General features: G+C 41.5%; 3 protein-coding genes across 4 annotated transcripts; 2 read left to right on the top strand and 1 right to left on the bottom strand.

Moving 5' to 3' along the window:
* The first annotated feature begins 1760 nt into the window (after positions 1-1760).
* On the top strand, positions 1761-5902 carry tubb4bl (tubulin, beta 4B class IVb-like). Its single transcript, XM_054760691.1, has 4 exons — positions 1761-1947; positions 2640-2748; positions 4510-4620; positions 4701-5902. Exons 1-4 carry the CDS (start codon positions 1891-1893, stop codon positions 5756-5758), a joined length of 1335 nt encoding a protein of 444 aa, XP_054616666.1. The 5' UTR covers positions 1761-1890; the 3' UTR covers positions 5759-5902.
* Positions 5903-7876: 1974 nt separating this feature from the next.
* crb3a (crumbs homolog 3a) lies at positions 7877-15219 on the bottom strand. Of its 2 annotated transcripts, none has more exons than XM_054760700.1 (4): positions 14746-14907; positions 14441-14622; positions 9581-9627; positions 7877-8658 (listed from the first exon to the last, which is right to left on the bottom strand). In XM_054760700.1, exons 2-4 carry the CDS (start codon positions 14535-14537, stop codon positions 8449-8451), a joined length of 354 nt encoding a protein of 117 aa, XP_054616675.1. In that variant the 5' UTR covers positions 14538-14622; positions 14746-14907; the 3' UTR covers positions 7877-8448. The 2 variants fall into 2 exon arrangements, with proteins under 2 accessions (XP_054616675.1, XP_054616674.1); XM_054760699.1 differs by lacking the exon at positions 14746-14907 and adding an exon at positions 14939-15219 and having other exon boundaries at positions 7923-8658.
* On the top strand, positions 8456-20563 carry asf1ba (anti-silencing function 1Ba histone chaperone). Its single transcript, XM_054760698.1, has 7 exons — positions 8456-8678; positions 13604-13691; positions 14015-14159; positions 14318-16348; positions 16615-16730; positions 16794-16970; positions 19984-20563. The coding sequence occupies exons 4-7, from the start codon at positions 16240-16242 to the stop codon at positions 20173-20175; spliced, it is 594 nt and encodes a 197-aa protein (XP_054616673.1). The 5' UTR covers positions 8456-8678; positions 13604-13691; positions 14015-14159; positions 14318-16239; the 3' UTR covers positions 20176-20563.
* Positions 20564-20790: the final 227 nt, after the last annotated feature.

Here is a 20790-nt window from a genome sequence, read left to right as displayed (position 1 = left end):
GAGATGTCAAGTTTCTCCTGAAAGTTAGAAAAGCATGCGTCTCAGTGTTTTGACAGCTGCTGGCATGTCAGTGGGCAGACCGGAAGGATGGCATTTCACCTGAAAATGTTTGCTGCAGGTAAAAACAAGGTTGGCTATCTGCTAACCACTAGTAATCAATTACTTAATTAAGCCAGCAATAAGAATTTGTTGAGGCAAGATGGAGTGCACTACATGGCTGCAACCAGCAGAGGCGCTGTTGATTCGGTCTCAATTAGATATCAATCCAAAGAAGAACGTAACTGGGCAGCACTATTCTGCTCAAAATACTCACATTGAAGCAGGAGTTCAGATTATTCAGAGAGTGAGTGCTCCAATTTATTAATCCTCAAAAGAAATTAGAGCTCACAAACCGCTCTGCGTTACATTTGCCTCCCGCCGTACCCCCGCGCACTGTCGCCTGTGCATTCTTGTGTATGTGATGAAGACGCTCGCATCTTCTTCCGCTGTGGAACACACACGTAAACAAGATGGAAGCGGTGCTCCGTCACGCAGGGATAAGGCGGGAGACAAATATAACACCAAGGGTAAGTCACCGTTGATGCACTACACCAGTGGTCCCCAAAGTTTCTTGACCCACGAACCGGCTTGTGTTCCCACAAATCTCCCGCGGTCCGGCGGGGGCAGGGAATGTGGGTTGGTGTTCGTACATTATAGCGATCTAATTTATCTTATCTCTGGAGTTTTTCCAGAGAGATTATTACATCGCCGTTTGACGTGTGTGGTACAAGGCAGTGTGCTAGCATGAATTCACTTGAGACAAATGTGCACATTAGCACTCAATAAGTCATCAAAACTTACCTTTATGCATTCCCACATAGTATCAGCATTTAAGACCACATATGAGGTGAAAGAAAAATGGTAAAAAAAAATACAGTATTAGTCTATATGTGCGGCGAGAGAAAGTTAGCACACGCACAATGGACATGCGTCAAGTGAGACGGATGTAACGGAGAGAATCCGGCCCCTTTTCAAAATAAAACAACGTGGAAATTATTTTTTCTTTCTTTGCGGCCCGGTACCGGCAATGGACTACACTGCTAATGGGGATGTCATACAACTACATAAAAAAAATCCGAACTATCCCTTTAATGTCAATGTTTTCAATGTTTTCAATGTTTTCTGTTTTTGTGGACCACGCATCCGGTGACTACAGGAGACTGCTGTTAATTGAATAGTCGTGTAAACACCTGAGTACGCCTGGTTGGATACCAGGTGATGGATGCATTTCTTTACTTCTTACTCACTTGAACAACACTTGTATGTTTATTCTTGTGGTTTGCAGTCCTGTACAGCTGCGTTGCATCACGCTCAGAGGTGCTTCTAACATTTTGGTTGTTTAGCTGTAGACGAAGAGGGGCAAAATATAAACCACACTAAGTAGCATGAACAATTGGCATGTTGTGTCTATAAAGGCGATTTTTGCCTTGAATCGTATTGTGGTAAATATTCCTATCATGCATAACTCAGCATGTAGGACGCAGACAAAAATAGAAGCGCTTTTGACACATTTGTAAATGTGACAATCGAGCTATTAATTGTTCACAAGCTAGTGAGTTCACAGAGTGCGTGTGACGAGACAATGCGAGATGCTCCGTCTTGATGGCGGGGATGTCGTCTCCTCGCATCCTATCCCCCACTTCCACGGCTCCTCGGCCCCGCCCCCTTCTCCTCCGCTCTTTGGTTGCCATGGCGATGACGTCAGGTTGCACCACCGCTTCAGTCCAGTCGAAGCGCTGAGAGGCGGTGCAACGACGACACCGCCACAGAACCCCGAGAAGGCACTCATCGTCTTCTGCTTTTTCTCTCCGTCGTCACAGCTCCAGCTCGCGTTCTCAAATTTGCGCAAAAATGCGTGAAATTGTGCACTTGCAAGCAGGCCAGTGCGGGAACCAAATCGGGGCCAAGGTAAGCCTTATGTTCCCATGTTTTTTTGTTTTTTTTTATTTGTGCAAAGATTAGTGCGTGCGTTCATTCATTGACTGGGCTGCCTAATCCATCCTCATGGAATGTTCCAGAAGGAACACCAAAATAAAAGGGACGTTTTGCATGTACTGTACAATGCAATTTACAATATATTCGAATGTGGCGCACATCTGACATCGCATGCCTTCATGATCACGGCAGTTTTGCACGAATTATTGATTTGCGCTATTATGCAACATTTCGCTTGCACTTCAAATCGACGTTTTTGTTTAAAAATAAACATGTTTGTGCATATTTTTAGCTATTATGGCATTCAATCGTAGCAGGGTGGAGCCCCTCCCCCCTCCTCCTCTTTAAATGACCTATTTTTACCTCACTAATTCAAGTTTAGCGTATTTTAAAGTATATTATCAGCATTAAATTGCTGAAATACTAGTGTAGCGTTTGCATCGTGTTTTTTTAATGATATAACTGTGAATGAATCCATATATGAGATGATGCTTGACATGTTTTCCCTCATTTCATTCATAAAATGACATCATCTTGTGAATTTGCTTTTTTTTAAGCCTCAAGCCGTATTTATTCTCCATTTTGAAGGACAGAAATAAATATTTAGTGTCTTGGATCAACTGTTACTCGTAACACAGCGCGCCTACTTTCTCCCCCCTCACCAGTTCTGGGAGGTGATCAGCGACGAGCATGGCATCGATCCCACCGGAACCTACCACGGCGATAGCGACCTCCAGCTAGACAGGATCAGCGTCTATTACAACGAGGCCACTGGTAAACCACATTTGAATTTCAACTTTATTTAACAAATCGTTCAGAACAAACATCAATTTGTCTACGCTACAGTAGACAAAAGCACTGGGACACAACCCTTGATCAATAATTCATCAATCAGGGGTTGGGATAGAGCCCCCTTCAATCTTAATTATTCATTCAAGCATTTTCCAACTTTGTGAGAACATTTTGAGGGAGGTCCTTTTCCATTCTGGCTGCACCAATGCATGCTTGGATGACTGTGGTGTGGAAGAACCCCATCATGACGTCATCAAGTCGAGTGGAAGCAAAAGCTAGTGACCACCATACCACAATTATCACCAGGCCATTGATTCTGCCGGTGGTGGTACACGGGCTCCATCTAGTGGTACGTGGGAACACCACAGTAATCAGTAATCCCTCGTTTTTTGCGGTAATTGGTTCCACACCTGACAAGTGAATTTCAGCAGAGTATGTTTCCTTATTTATACATGTGATATTTTTGTCTTTAGAGCATAGAAAACCTGTTAACAACCTCCTAAATACGGTTTTTAACACTATTAGAGCCCTCTAGACATGAAGTAACACCCCTATAGTCACCTTTACACTCGTATTACCCGATATAGACATAATAAGAGTGAATAAGACATATTATAGACTCAAATGTTCCTTGTGTACAGTACTTCCTGTGGTGGCTATTGTCTCATCAATGTTGCATCATATTACTGACACCTAGTGCACCAGCGCAGAATACTACATACCATCACATGTCTTTGAATGCCTTATCTGAATGCCTGATCTTTTGTATTTTAGTTAATTTAGCCATTTTTACGCTTGGAAATTGCTTAATTTGCTTAATCGTGCATATTTGTTGACTAGTAATAAGCCATATTCAACCGCGGAACAGCAGTGATTTACTAATTAATCTATCAGTGATAATCTAACAGTGATAGAGTGAAACCTGAAATTTGAAGTGCGAAGTGGTGTGGGATGACTGTACATATATTTTTTTATATACATATGAAGATTTACCGAAAATGAATTCAAATTAAATGCTCGTTTGCAGACACATGACTGTTTTAACTCGCGTTATATCACAAGCAATTACCGATGAGTACAAGCAATGGTAAGGAGTGTTTCCCACAGGACTGCAATCTATTTGTGGCCATTGTGGGTGGGGAGGGGGATGATGTAATGATGTAATCATCAAACTTGCATAATTGGCCATGATTCATTTGCAAAAAGTGAGTTTAAAAAACATGAAAAGCAGAACAAATATGGTTAGAACTACAAATTAACTTTTTTAGACGGGGGAGGAGCGATGCATGCTTTCATGTCAGAGTCGCCAAAAGTCTCTAGTCACTAGATGTGTCGCTAAAGTAATCCCTTTTTTGAAAGAGTAAAGGGGGTCTGATTACTTGTTAAATATAAAGTCGCTAAGTTGGCAACACCGATCCCTCCTGCTATGTGTTCTTATTCTCTGGCAGACCAGGTGCGTGTAATGTGCTTATGAGCGAGGGCGAACAGGTAGCACCAAATCTATTTGTCAAATGAATGTATGGGAAAAAAACCTGGTAAGCGTAGGCAGCAAAAATGGATCTTATTGGCTACTAGAAGGTTACATTTGATGCAGTTCAGCTCTGCAGTGAGGTCCAATAAAGGCTTTTGCGTGTTTAGGGTTGCAAATAGTCCGGAAACTGTGGTATTTGCAAGGCGGAATATGTTTTTGAGGTGGTATAACACACGCGCAATGACATTATTGACCGTCTGGATTATTTTCAGGTGGGAAGTATGTCCCCCGTGCCATCTTGGTGGACCTGGAGCCAGGAACTATGGATTCTGTCAGGTCCGGTCCTTTCGGTCAGATCTTCAGACCGGATAACTTTGTCTTTGGTAAGCCACAAACAAGCAGTGGTCACGGTCATGGGTACAAGCTGACATGATGCTTCACTGTGATATGATTTTGCGTCCAGGCCAGAGCGGCGCCGGCAACAACTGGGCCAAGGGTCACTACACGGAGGGTGCCGAGCTGGTGGACTCGGTCCTGGACGTGGTGAGGAAAGAGGCGGAGAGCTGCGACTGCTTGCAGGGATTCCAGCTCACTCACTCCCTGGGCGGCGGCACCGGCTCGGGTATGGGCACCTTGCTCATCAGCAAGATCCGCGAGGAGTACCCGGACCGCATCATGAACACCTTCAGCGTGGTGCCCTCCCCCAAAGTGTCCGACACGGTGGTGGAGCCGTACAACGCCACGCTGTCGGTGCACCAGCTGGTGGAGAACACAGACGAGACCTACTGCATTGACAATGAAGCTCTGTACGACATCTGCTTCCGCACCTTGAAGCTGACCACGCCCACGTACGGAGACCTCAACCATTTGGTGTCGGCCACCATGAGCGGCGTCACCACCTGTCTGCGATTCCCCGGCCAACTCAATGCCGACCTCCGCAAGCTGGCGGTCAATATGGTGCCCTTCCCCCGCCTGCACTTCTTCATGCCGGGCTTCGCCCCCCTCACCAGCAGGGGGAGCCAGCAATACCGCTCACTCTCTGTGCCCGAGCTCACCCAGCAGATGTTTGACGCCAAGAACATGATGGCGGCGTGCGACCCGCGCCACGGCCGCTACCTCACCGTTGCCGCCGTCTTCCGCGGCCGCATGTCCATGAAGGAGGTGGACGAGCAGATGCTGAACGTGCAGAACAAGAACAGCAGCTACTTTGTGGAGTGGATCCCCAACAATGTGAAGACGGCCGTGTGCGACATACCGCCCCGCGGCCTCAAGATGGCCGCCACCTTCATCGGCAACAGCACGGCCATCCAGGAGCTGTTCAAGCGCATCTCGGAGCAGTTCACCGCCATGTTCCGCCGTAAGGCCTTCCTCCACTGGTACACGGGCGAGGGCATGGATGAGATGGAGTTCACAGAAGCTGAGAGCAACATGAACGACCTGGTGTCTGAGTACCAGCAGTACCAGGACGCCACCGCCGAGGAGGGAGAGTTCGAGGAGGAGGGAGAGGAGGAGGTGGCCTAAAAAAAAAACACTCCGCCTCCATTTCACCTCACCCATCCCCCCTTCATTTCATTCCTATCACTGCACTGACGCCGTGTTCGCTCCATGTTGCTCTGGTGTTTTAGACGTTGTGTTACCGATGCAACTCATGCTAGACAAGGTTTTGCTTCTGATTTTCATTGTGAACGCACTGACATTCCACATCCATCCGCCCCGACATTCATTGCCTTGCCCAATTTCAAAGCAAGCAAGTTTAACTGTGAAGCCTTTCAATGGGAGAACTATTAAAATGTAATGTAAAGGTTGATTTATCGCCTCTTTGTCTTTATTGTGTCATTTAGTGGCTGATTTTACACAATGCACTAACCTTTACCCTAACCCTTAAACCCAACCCTAACTCTTAACCCTAAATCGTAAACCCTAACACTCAATCTGAACCCCAAACCTTTAAACCCAACCTTAAATCTTAAACCACAACATTTAACCTGAACCGCAAACCCTAAACCCTTACTCTAAACTCTAAGCCTAACTCTTTGCCATAAATCTTAAACCCTAACCCCTAGCACTTGAACACCTAACCCTTAAACCCAACCCTAACTCTTAACCGTAAATCTTAAACCCTAACACTTAACCTGAACACCAAACCTTTAAACCCAACTGTAACTCTTAACCCTAAATGTTAACCTTAACACTTAACCTGAACCCTTAAACCCAGCCCTAACTCTTAATCCCTAACACTTAACCTGAACCCCTAACCCTTCAAATTAGCCTTAAATCTTAAACCCTAACCCCTAACACTTAACCAGAACCCTTAAACCCAACACTAACACTTAAAGCCTAACACTTAACCTGAACCTCTAACCCTTCAAATTAGCCCTAAATCTTAAACCCTAACCCCTAACACTTAACCTGAACCCTTAAACCCAACACTAACACTTAAAGCCTAACACTTAACCTGAACCTCTAACCCTTCAAATTAGCCCTAAATCTTAAACCCTAACACTTAACCTGAACTCCTAACGCTAAATTCTAAGCCTCACCCTGAACCCTAACTCAACCTTAACACTTAACCTTAATCCTAAACTTGGACCCTAAACTTGAACCCTTAACCCAAAACCCTTTCCCTAACCAAAAGCCTGACCCTGAACCTAACCCTAAGCCTAACTCTAACCCTAACCTTACCTTAAACCCAAAGCTAAACTCTAATCCTAGCCCTGAACCCAAAACACAAGCCCTAACCAAAAACCGTACCCTTAACCCTAAACCCTAATGCCTAACCCTTGGGTTGCACGCAAACCTTTGCACGAAGGAAAGACCATTTCATTTTGAGCCATTCTAATATATAGTGGTTCCATTTTCACATGATAACATTCCAAGAAAAAAAAACATGTGATGACTCGTTGGAGCCTTTAATATTGCAGCAAATGAAACTGTCTGATGACTTCATGCATATTTTACTATAGATTTCCAATATTACAATTTTATTTTTATGTTTTGGTTTCCTTTTAAATGTTGCGGTCCTGCCTACCGCGAGATGAAGCCCACGTACCACGAGTGGTATTTTCGCTACACAGTTGAAAAATCATTGCTAGTGCATCTACATCATAATAGCATGAGGTTTCAACCCTTTTGTATGGCCGTAGGTACAAATGTCTACAATTAGCTTACTGTAATACAGGATTTATTTTCTTTTTTAATGTTTTTATTGTATTATTTAAATTTTTTGTTTTTATTATGGTTATAGGTCGCTTCAATATTCATTTTAACAATAGTTTTCGGAAATATTTTGCGATGCATGAGGTGGTTTGAACATTTTATTCCAGCAAAGGGAAACATCATTTGAATTGAATTTGAGCAAATCTTTGGTTAATAAAATTGTATTTGGATGATTGATTCATATGTACATACTGTATTTCTAACTAAATATTATGTGTATTTTTAAAAATCTCTGGTATTCCTGAGTACAACTTAACGGAGCTCACGTATAATATACAAGCAGTAGTACTTGTTTGAGAATCAGTGCTTGACTGTATATTATTATGTACAGTAGTTATCAGACGACCTGTCAACAGACATAATAACCATAAAAGTTGATATCGATATTTTGTATGGTCTCCTTTGGCAACTGAAATGCAAGTAAATAACAACAATGTGATGTCTTAACCAAAAAACAATAATGTGCTTTTTAATTTTTGCTGTTTTTTTTAAGTAAAACTTAACAATAATAATTATTAATTTAAAAAAATATCATTTTGGTTAAAGACCTACTCCATACATGCCCATTATTGATTACCCAAGCTGCAGGTGTGCTGCAGTTGCTCAACTTGTGTACAAATAAAGCAGGAATTTATTGGAAAAACATGCACATAACCATAATGATGAGATCATTGACTCATTTAACGTTAAATTATTGAGAATAAAAGTGTAAACCGGTGTTGAATCACTACTGTACCACATGAAAATGTGTGTGTGAGTCGAAACGGAGACGTTTGAGGTAAAAGAGTGCTATTGATTTACTACATAATGTACAGTACAACATGAATAAAGCCTTTGAAACCGTCGGTGGTGATGAAATACTGAAGATCCTCTTTTGCGTTATCAGAATCAGCTTGAGGATGCGTGTTGTTCTTCACCAGCGCCAGGCAAGGCCACTGTAAGTAAATGCATCTTATTTTTGATGCCTACGGCCAGTCTCGGGTCAAAGGTCAAAGTCAAATGAGTCTTTCCTCCTTTGGTAGCTTCAGCACATCGGTGGCGGCCACGCTGCGAGTGCCGCATTGTTCCTCAGCGCTGGGTCTGTACGTGCCTTCCGTCTGACGTTTCTTCTTCACTACACACAGCAGCCAGGCCACCACGGCCAAGATGATGGCCAGCAGTCCCAGCGTCACCGTGGGAGCCACAATGGCAGCAATGTTGGGGCCCTGGTGTCGGACAATGAGCAGTGAGTTTAAATTGTAATTTTCTCCTCATACAGTATAAAAAAAAAAAAGGTCTCTCCACATGAAATCACATTACAGGCTGTCATGTGCATGCCACAGCAACAGGTGGTGCTATAACCCCTGAAGCATACTAAGACCATCAGAATCCTGAAGAAAGTAATAATAAATAAAATAATAATAAATAGAATAATGCAAAAATTAGGATACTAATACATACATACTAACTACATGCTGTATAACTTGACCGCATAGTTAACAAAACAAACAATACTAACTTACAAAATCTGTTTTAATCCATATCTAATTCAGATTTTTATTTACCAGTCCCACACAACTGTATTTTATCTTCTTCTAAAATGTATGTAGGGTATCGTTTTTATTTTGATGTATATTTTAATTGGCCTTTTTTGCGTTTTAACACATTACAACCACTGTAAATGAGAGAAAATCAATTAATAATAATGGGAAAAACTCAATATAAAAATACATTTACAAGTAGAATAAGAATAATTACGATACTACTAATAATAAAGGAGTTTAATGTGTATAATATATAATAAATATTTTAAATATATAATAATCACAATACAAAAACTTAACATGTTAATCATAGTATTTATTAGCAGAATTATATATCTATATTGTAATCAATATTGTTTTCATTATAATGAATAATAATATATACTTAGTGTAATTTCTACTGTATATATTATTTTGTGTTTGGCTAATATTAACTTGTGTGTTCCACTATCAATGCAGAGAAAATAGAATAGATCTGTTTGAGTGTTCACAGGAAACCGTTTTGGAATGTCTTCGGCCCAGGCCAAAAAAAAATCTTGTTTCCGTGTCCGTGGCCTTGACCGAATCAAAATGTTACAATTTAAAAGCAAAGTATTTGACTCACGGTGGCGTTATGTGATCTGAAGTCACTTGAAACAGTGTTGGAATCCCCTGTGGAGTAGAAAAAAAGCGGGTGAGTTCAACTAAAAGCAGTGTTGCCATGCTCATTCTTACCTTGCACAGGGAACTCAAGTGAAGCAACCCCTTAACTTACACACTTAATGTTTAACAACACCAGACTGCTTCATGGGAACTTCTGGCAAAAGGGTCAACAGGTCAGTAAAGGCACGTTTTTTTGTTCCTGCTCTGGGGCTCCCCCTACTGTTGTGAGGCGTAAATGACATACACACAACTGGTGTGTACAGTGTACCATTGTTTAGCTCAGTTCAGTTCAAAACTAGCGTTTTTGCAGCAAATTCCTAAAAAAAAAAAAAAAAAAAAAAAGCAGAGCATACCTGTCATATTGAGGATCTTTGACTAGCGTTTCTGCAGTGGATGCTAACAAACAGCAGAGCGCCTTGTCATATACACTCTATAATAAAGGTTCACTATATTACAGAGGATTTTTGACTCGCATTTTTGCAGCAGATGCCGAAAAAAAAGGCGCGCACCCCTTTTACCTAGTGGATCTTTGACTTGTAATTTCGTAGTACACCCCTAAAAACAGCTGCGCCGTGGCCGAGTGGTGAGCATGTTGGCCACACAATCAGGAGATCGGGAAGACCTGGGTTTGAATCGAATCTCCGCGAATCTCGGTGCGGAGTTCTCCCTGTGCGTTTTCTTCGGGTACTCCGTTTTTTTCCCACATTCCAAAAACATGCATGTTAGGTTCATTGGCGACTCTAAATTGTCCATAGGTACGAATGTGAGCTTGAATGGTTGTTTGTCTATATGTGCCCTGGCTGGCGACCAGTCCAGGATGTACCCCGCCTCAGCTGGGATAGGCTCCAGCATACCCTAATGAGGATAAACAGCATAGAAAAAGGATGGATGGATCCCTAAATCCTGTAACATATAGGCTCTTTGATTCTTAAAAACTAGCATCTTTGCAACAAATTCTTAAAAACAATAGAGCGCTCCTGCCACATAGAGGATCTCTGACTAGCAATTTTGCAGTGGAGCCTAGTACATGCACATCACTAAGGCTGCTGGTTAGCAATGCTCCCTTCCTTATAACAATCTAGCGTACCATCAACATGATGTTCAGGTAAAATGACTGCAAGTGAACATCTTTAAATGCTGAGTCAGCACGAGACTTTCCAGTGAGTGCACACCCGTCCGTTCATGCACGTTTAGCAGCATTTTATCTGCGAAAAGAACGATATGTGCCGCACGCTGTGGTGACTGAGGTAAGCATTAAAGCCGTACACCGAGGTCCCACGCTGTTCCTCGCCACCCATGAGCGGCCATGTGATGACTCGGTGACATCACCACACTACACAGTAACAAGTTGGGGAGGAGGGGGAGGAGGAGGAGGGGAAGCCGAGGAATGTGGAGTGCTGTGCATAAAGTCAGCTGAGTCACATGGACGATGTGGGAGGAGAAAGCCAAAAAATATACCAATCATCTAAAATGTATCTCTCGCTCCTGTGTCATCCTCCGAACGTTTTGCTGAGAGAGTTTTTTGGAAACTGAAAACCACCTCCTGCTTTTTCAGAGTCAATAATTTACCAGGGCAAATAGGCAGCTTTGTGAGGACAAAAGTACACCCTGATAAGGCCCGCAGGAAAAAACTCAAAACTGAAATGGAATTGTGTGTTACATGGAATGAATGTCTTCTTGCACACTTACGGCCGCTCTGTTTTCATAGGATTTCATCTTTCATATCGTCTGGCTGACATTCACAGCATATCATAGCAACCCTCACATTCAGCCCAACACCATGGATTGCAGCAAAATGATAGTGAGGGATTACTTTTTTTTACAAGAGAGAAAAATATACATCGGACGTTAGCGACATCTCAGTTTCACTCGTGTGACAACTGATCCCGTGATGTTATTTTTTACGTTTTACTATTAGCAGCGGTTAACTTCTTTTTCCACCTCTGTGTCAATTAAGAACATATTATGTTTGACATTTTACCCTTTTAACAGTGGTTATGTTATTTTTACACTTGACTGCCAATTAAGAACATTTTCTTGTTTTTATGTTGAACTAGCGGCAATGGTCAACTTACTTTACACTAACGTGACATTAAGAACATGATGTTATTTTTAGATTTGACTATCAGTAGGGGTTGACGTCTTTTTACACTCGTGTGACAATTAAGAAAACATTTTTTTCACATTTTACACTTTTACAATGGTTGACAAGGCCACGCTGCCCTGTCTGCGCCCGATCTCGTCTGATCTCGAAAGCTAAGCAGGGCCGGGCCTGGTTAGTACTTGGATGGGAGACAGGCCTGGGAATACCAGGTGCTGGAAGCTGGCCGCACGGTGGTCTAGTGGTTAGCATGTTGCCCATGTTCCCGGTTTTCTCCGGGTACTCTGGTTTCCTCCCACATTCCAAAAACATGCATGTTAGGTTAATTGGCGACTCTAAATTGTCCATAGGTATGAATGTGAGTGTGAATGCTTGTTTGTCTATATGTGCCCTGTGATTGGCTGGCAACCAGACCAGGGTGTACCCCGCCTGTCGCCCGAAGTCAGCTGGGATAGGCTCCAGCATGCCCCCGCGACCCTAATGAGGAGAAGCGGCATAGAAAATGGATGGATGGATGGACAATGGTTAACATACAGTCATGGAAAAACTGATTAGCCCACCCTTGTTTCTTCAGTTTATTGATCCATTGTAATGCCTGGTACAACTAAAGGTACATTTTTTTGGACAAATATGATGATGATAACAAATATAGCTCATAAGAGTTGAATTTAAGAGCTGATATCTCGCAACTTCCATGGTTTTCTTGATGATAGCCAAAATCACATGAATAGCTGTAGCATTGTACTGCCCAAACATGGAACTCGTATGAGCTATTTTTGTTGCCATTGTTATATTTGTCCAAACAAAAGTACCTTCAGTGGCATCAGGCATTAAAATGAACAAGAAACTGAAGAAACAAGGCTGGTCTAATCATTGTTTTCCATGACTGTATATTGTTTTTTACGCTTGCTATAAACAGTGGTTATTTATTTTTACACTTGAATGACAATTAAGAATATAACATATTTTTGTTATGTTTTACTCTTAACAGGGTTGAACATGTTTTTACGCTTGTGTGACAATTAAGAACGTTATCTATCGGTAGGTTTGACTTTTAACAGTGGTTCACTTCTTTTGACACGAGTGTGACATTAAGAACATTGCATTATTTTTTATATTTTACTATCAATAGGAGTTAACTTCTTTTTACACTTGTGTGACAATTAACACCACTATATTATTTTTTTATGTTTCACAATAACTCACTCAATACCAAGGACGTATTCATACGTTTTTATAAAGCCGAGCGCCCGATCCCAACAACGTATTTAAACATTTTTCACGTTTTTTCACACAAGAGGCAAAAAGAGGTGGTGATGCAACTCTCCACTGATGCATTTTTTTTTTATTTTCAAGCAATTTTAAGCCATAAAAACAGCCACAAGGTGGTAGAAGTGCATTTGATAAGAGCTCGGCAGAGATCACGTGGACGGAAAAAACACACGACAGGAAGGAGGAAGTGAGAGAGCGTTACTGTACACATTGTAGGGAAATAACACGTGCACACACATAATTCAGAGCCAACTGTGACAATTGTAAATAGTTCATGGTGTTATATTTGTTATTTTTGATTTAAAACCACCCTTTTTCTTGTTTTTTATGTTGTGGTATAGTTGTTTAGCTATTTGAGCTGTCACAAAAGCAAAAATGATTTGTGTCAAAGTGAAAGTTATGCTTGAAGTGCCAATTAAGACCATTATAGTATTTGTCATGTTTTACTATTAAGAGTGCTTAACTTGTGTGACATTTAAGAATGTTTTATTGTTTTTCATGCTTCGCTATTAACAGATGTTAACTTCATTTTACACTGACGACGTGAACATTGTTTTTATGTTTAATTACTATTCAATCGTAGTTCACCTCTTTTTCCACCTACCATTACAGCCATGACATAACGCTGACGTTGGAAACGTGGACTGCGGTCACCTTCGCAGTGCGGCTCCGTCGTTTGACTGTTTTATTGTTTCCAGAGGTAACCAACTTATGTTTACCCTCGTGTGACAGTGAGGAATGTTAAAATGTTACTTGCAACAGTTCCTGTACAGTTCATAGCTTTTACAAGGGTGCCATTATTTTTATTTTGGGGAAAATTGTGACAAAATTCCAACAAATTGCACTGGACTTGAGAGAAGGGGTGTCCAATACAAACCAATCCAGTATGTTAAGAAGTTATGTATACAGTAATGTAAATGCAAAGACTCTTTGCATATAACAGCTTTGTGTTATTAACATCAAGTGTTCCGCTTTACGCTCATTTTTGCTGTTGTTTGTCCTCCTTTTCTTGTGTTTCTTAAGAATGTCACGCAAATATGCCCCCTAGTGGATTTGCTCAGCAATGCGGATGGCCAAGAATTCATTTGCATCGGTCACTATGTGAACAACGAGTACACGGACCCAGAACTTCCGGGAGAACCCGCCCATCAAGCCAGACTACACACAGGTTAGACTCTCGATAAGGCGACTTCCGGGTCCATTTTAAAGCCTTGCGTCATCAGTTTTGTATTCATGTTGCCAGTAGGGTTGTCGCGAGAATCGATACTTCGATACCAAATCGATATCAACACACAAACTATACATCGATATCTTCTTTTTTTTTAGGTATCGTCAGTATTGACTATACAGTCTCCCTCCGCGAGCAATGCGGATGACATCACAGCAATCTGATTGGGTGCTTTGGAAGTGCTATGATCTTCAGTGGCAAAAGGCCGTGCAGCGACTCACCCCACACAGCATTACTGCTGAGCAGCAGGAGAATAAAAACACCCCCCAGCATGACGACGCCAGGTGTGGCCGGATGTACATCTGGACTCCCGGCCATGTCTAGAACCGGGTCCTGGGCCGAGTGTAGCGGGCATCAGCTCGGGCCCATTTCATGAATGCCACCTGATGCTGTTCTCTCCTCCCTAGAGAGAGAGGACAAATGTTGACTATTTTAAGCAGAGATTGAGACAAGGAACAGTGAATCATGCTGAATCACATAACCACATGACTAAAGTAAATATAGTCTATACTGTATATACACCAACCTCAATCAGGCTGCTCTCAGGTCGGCAAAAAAAAAAAAGGTGAGAAATCTACTACATGTTACTTCGGTCCTCACCTTCGCAATCTATGCACCAAATAACATTATCAAAATAAACCGAAACCGAGCGTTCGGGGCTCCCACATCCTCTTTATGTAAAGCACTTGATCATGTGATCCAGTTCGGTGTTACATTACCTGCGCGAGCGCACCTTCCTGCAAGCAGACAGATCCTCCTTTGTGCAAAGTCCAAATAAAACGCAGTTTAGTGGAGCAGAACAGAGTCAGGTTACTCAGAATACAAACAGCCCTGGTGTGGACTTCTAGAGCCCTTCTAGATGAAATACTATTGTTCCTACATTGGAAGAAATCTACTACATTCTTTTCCCTGCCGAGGCTGCACTTGCGCTCCAGCATGAGGCTCACGGTGTTTGACTCCACTCACTGTTCTTGCCCTTACCTAGCAACCTGTGTCTCTACTGTATAGCGGGGGCTGCAGGGAAACAGCGCCCCCATCAGGTGGCCCCGCCTCCCAACCACTGGAGAACGTGGACATGAGCATTCCTGGGATATTTATTGGGATGAAATCTGCACTAGCTCAAAGGCTAATCCTTACCTTCTCCCCCCACCACCCACACTTCAGTCTCGGTGGCGGGGGGTCTAATCTAAAGGCAGTCGTGGTGTTAAGACCACCAACTACGGTTATGTGCAACCGCAGTGCCTTACGCGGACCCACAGCACCTGAAGTTATATAGGGAAAATGATCAGGTATGTTGAAAACTAAGTATATAATCATTTTTCAGACAGATAAAATTAAACAAAATGTAATAAAATAAAATAAATATAAATGTTTATCGTTAAATGCGAATTCGTTTGCTTTCATTTACTTAATTATTTTACCTAACGTTGAGGCCAGGTGAACGTACAGACATGAACCCAATCGTCCACGAGGGGGCACTTCTCCAATTTAAGCAAACATCTAATGCAAAAAAAAAAAATTAAAATAAAATATATGATAATTTGTCATTGTTAAGTGCAAATAATTTAGGTATTTATTTTTTATGTTGTTTTATTGAATCATTTTATATGTTTCTTTTTTTAATTAACTTTATCATTTTATCTCACTGCGTAGCCGGTAAATGTACTGACACCCAATTATCCACAAGAGGGCGCCTCTCAAATTCAAGCAACCGGAAGCTTACCTTTGTCCGTAGTCCGGATGCATGGAATTCTGGGTAGGTTGTCAAAGCGGCGGGAGTACAATACTCAAAACACTTTTGGTTTTTTAAAGAGTACTTTTTTTGTGGGGCTTTGTGCGACTGAATTGAGTACATTGTGTCGTTTAAGTCACAGTGAAACGCCTATTTTTCAGGTGAAGTTGAAGGCGAAAGTGAGTTTGACTTAAACTAAAGCTTTCCCCGGGAAAGGGGCTTTGAACCGCCTGATTTGTAGTTAGCATTGTGCCAGTTTGCAGCAGCAGCCGCCCATCATCGACAAAAATGGCGAAAGTGCAAGTGTTAAATGTGGCCGTCTTGGACAACCCGAGCCCCTTTGGGAACCCCTTCCAGTTTGAAATAACATTTGAGTGCATGGAAGACCTGCCCGAAGGTGAGTGTAACGACAAACGTGTCTTGTTGTCACTAAACGACTAACTGCTAACGTTCACTCTTGGCTAGCTAGTCTTATTTACTAACTATTGGTGTCGAAGAGTGTAGCATCAAAATACTTCTCAAGACAAATTATTAAGACTTCCATTTGGTGTACGGTACCTGTGTAAACATGGATGTGTGGCTTTACCTGAAGAGTTTTTGTCTTCTATGATAAACAATCCCTTAAATGCATGATTAATATGACATCACGTCCTGGGTTTACAGACTTGGAATGGAAGATCATCTATGTGGGCTCAGCAGAGAGTGAAGAGTATGATCAAGTCTTGGACTCCGTCTTGGTTGGACCAGTACCTGCGGGACGACATATGTTTGTTTTTCAGGTAAGAATTTACTGTGTTATTGCTGTCAGAATGTTGTTAATGTTTTTTTTTTTTAATCAACAGGCTGATGCACCAAACACCGGGTTGATCCCTGAAAGCGATGCTGTAGGGGTCACTGTGGTGCTCATCACCTGCACGTACCGTAGCCAAGAGTTCATTCGCATTGGTTACTATGTGAACAACGAGTACACGGACCCAGAACTTCGGGAGAATCCGCCCATCAAGCCAGACTACACACAGGTTAGACTCTCAATAAGGCGCCTTCTGGGTCCATTTTAAAGCCTTGCATCACAAGAATCGATACTTCGAGAATAATTCTATCAACACACAAACTATGTATCGATATCTGCTTCTTTTTTTTTTTAGGTATCGTAAGTATTGACTATACAGTCTCCCTCGGCAAGCCGTATAGACTCTGACATGGGCAGTTGCACGTATGAGCAGTGTGTTGCTAAGTGTTTTTTTTTTTTTTTTAAGTAGCTTGCAAATTCCCATGTTCTGTTGTTTTGGACTTGTTTTCAGAGCGCCAGTCGCTTGTTTCTCTCGGCAGTTAGCGCCGAAGATGAACACAAACTGTCTTTCAAAAAAGCATGTGAACGCGGCTTATCAATGAACCAGGTAGCAGGAGTCACATGTGGAGATACTTTGGATGAATGCGGTGCACTTACAGTATGAATTTATAAAAACCGACATGCACACGATGCCTTTGAACCTAGCGGAACACCTGAAAGACAGGCAGCGAGTCAGTTCCAGTTTACTATCACTGGTGTAACATTATACATGGCCCGACCATATGTTCCGTTATTTGCGCTTGAGATCCATCTTACTATGCTTGTACAGGCTTCTAATATTCAATACCCGCTCCCTCCCTTACGTGAACAGAGATGGTTAGCTAATAATGTAACGATACCTTCATGATACGTGACATTATGAGATGCTCTCTGACAGCCTTTGGCCCGATGGTATTTCAACCAAAACTTTATTAGTCCTTAATATTACTGAAAAATAAAGAACAACAGTGGTGTTGAACCTTTAAATATCTAAACGCCATATAAAAAGAACTGCTGTTATTTTTTTGAATGTAAAATAATTTTGTGTTATTTATGAGTAGGCTTGTCACGAGAACATATTTTGCTGGACGATAATTGTCCTTATTGACAATAAACACTGTTATTGTCAACATTATTTTAAGACAATTTTTTCATTCATGTAATGATAATATATGGCACAGTAAGGCAAGTACTCCGTATCGAAAGCAATAAACTTTAATTTCTCATTACATGAATTTAACATTGTAATTGGAGTGTCAACTCGCATTGTGCTTGGAATACGCAGTTTGCATTTAATGGGGTATAACGTTCTATCAGAGTTTGGTCATGTTTTGGATGCAGCAAAATGCGTTTGATGCACATTGAGGTGTTATGCTTCAGGAATCACTGAAACATAAGTTCCAGCAATTTGTATGATTTATTTAATTGTCTTTGTCACAAACCTTTTCATGTCACAAAAATGACGATGCGCAAACAGGCTGAAATTGACATATTGTGTTTTATACACAAAAGGCATGAAGAAAGTATTTGATAGTGTACCACACGACACACACAGCTAGCAAGTATACTGTGTGCTCCCTAGCGCGTGGCGCGCCTCTCCACACTGGAACAGAGACACTGAATGACTTGACAGGAGGGTTCCCTCGCTCCATTCATTCCGCTACAGAACCAACACACCCAGGTGTTAAGACAGATGCACAGAGTGAACTCTGTTGTCATCCAGCCTGTTTGGTAGAGAGAGCGGAGGAAAACAAACACTCATGCCCATGTCAATATATCGAGGCAGGCAAAATTGTTGTTTTTATTTGGCGTGAAGTTAATTGATTTATTGGTTATCGTGACAGGCCTATTTCTGAGCATATTTATAAGCACATATTGTTTGTTTTTATATACTGGCAGGCTATAGGCCACTGCTCTTCTGGAAATCCGAACGTAATTGAGACTCCCATAAAAAAGGTCTATTTTTGACACAAGGCTTGCTCTCCCTCCAAACCCTCCTACTAAGCTTGACCTTTGCGCTCTCCTCCGATTTTGGATCAACATTTACAAAAAGAGTGACTGTTGTAGTGATTATGATTAGATTCATCTCCAGAACTCTCCCCGTCTCTCTTCAGTATACCTCACAAACGTATTAAATGCATTTTAAAAGATAAAACAACTAATAAATGATCATGTAAGATGATCCATGAACAGATGGAATCTAAGTCACAGTGTAGAAGTTGCAGTATTTGAAAGTTTCACTTTTGCGTCTCACAGCAGCCGTGGCGTGTTTAAGAACCATCGAACAAAGTGTGAAATTTCAACGTTTGACGAAAAAACATAATCACTGAAGTGTAAAGACATAAACATTTAAAAATGATGTGCTGTTTTTTAAACAGTGACATGTGTATGCTGCACATTTTACCTGCATTATCACATATTCACAAATTACTACCAATGTAGTAATTTACATGTGTTTTCTGTGGGGGGTTGCCTATTTTGGAGAAAAAATGTATTGTAATCGCTCATGTAGTGCAGTTAATTCATTACAGCCCTGACCATGGGTATGAAATACCGACCCTTTAACACCTTTACACTCATATTACCCAATATAGTTGGACATAATAGTGAGGGACGGACATAAAGTGACAGGAAGGCTGTTGTTCTGGTGGATCAAGTGTGGTGCTTGTGTGTCTCACGGAACATTACAGTAACATTACTGGCACCTAGGGACCAGTGTAGAGCACCTCATATCAGTGTAGAATGCCTCATATTTGTATTTTAATTAATTTTGCCAATTTTATTATGCTTTAAAATGCTTAATTTAGGCAAAATTCGAAGCTGGCGAGGGAAGACTCGAGCAAGGCTCGCTTCTCAGTATCTGACATCAGATCATTTTTGCTATTGTCTTCTTTTGCTAGTTGTTTATATATATATATATATATGTGTGTGTGTGTGTGTGTGTGTGTGTATATATATATGTATGTATATATATATATGATCTTTCATTCTTTTTTGGCTCAGTATTCAAGTATTTAGCCATTTTTACTGTCTCAGCACTTTCTATGTAAACTCCCTTCTAAATTTCAGCTTCACAGATGCCACGTCTGCTCTGCAGGCATTTTGTGTCGTTACAGCCACTTTGAAATACTGCCTGTTATTTATTTTTGCAGAGAATTAAATCAAATAAAGACATTAATGTTGTGTACGTCGTCTCTTTCCAGCTGCAGAGAAACATTCTAGCATCCAATCCCCGCGTCACCAGATTCCACATCAACTGGGAAGGCTGCGCAGAGAGAATGGAAGACTCTGAAAATGTGGATCCGTCATCAAACTCCATGCTGCCTCCATCTTGTCTTCCAGGCAAAACTGCACCCTTGGGAATACTACCGGACAATTCCATGGACTGCTTATAGAGATGTCCCTTGTTTTTTTTTTTGTGCTGTTTTTTAAGAATGGGGACATTCTGGTATTGTACAGACTTACTTGCCTTACAACTGCTCTTACTTTCCTTCAAAGCTCTTCAACGATGAAAGCTTCAGATGAAGCAATATTAAAGTAGTTTTTACTCGTGGGAGAGCAAAAGCTAATGTGTGAAGTGATTGATGCAGAGCAGATTAGTGTCAATGTCAGATTTCAGCAATAAATAACTGATAGGAGTTTGATCATCTGGCATTTTATTTCACTTCAGTTTGCACTTACATTTATATACTCACACTGAAGGATGGGATTATTGTTGCTTCCTCTATGATTTTGTTCTTCTTTGTTTGGTATTGTATTCCAAATAAAAACGGTGTATTTGTATCCATCCGTCTATTTCCTATGCCGCTATCCTCACCAGGATCGCGGGGGTATGCTGGAGCCTATTCCAGCTGACTTCTGGCTAGAGGCGGGGTACACCCTGGACTGGTCGCCAGCCAATCACAGGACACATGCCAGCAACACATATAAATGGTAGATGCATGAACACAGAAATGAGTGATTTTATTTCTGTAGTTATTCATTTTTACAGTTTAGTGTTAAACAACTCC

This window comes from Dunckerocampus dactyliophorus, chromosome 18 (genome assembly GCF_027744805.1).
Source record: "Dunckerocampus dactyliophorus isolate RoL2022-P2 chromosome 18, RoL_Ddac_1.1, whole genome shotgun sequence".
In the NCBI taxonomy this organism is placed as follows: domain Eukaryota; kingdom Metazoa; phylum Chordata; class Actinopteri; order Syngnathiformes; family Syngnathidae; genus Dunckerocampus; species Dunckerocampus dactyliophorus.
This window is presented reverse-complemented; position numbering and strand designations above follow the sequence as displayed.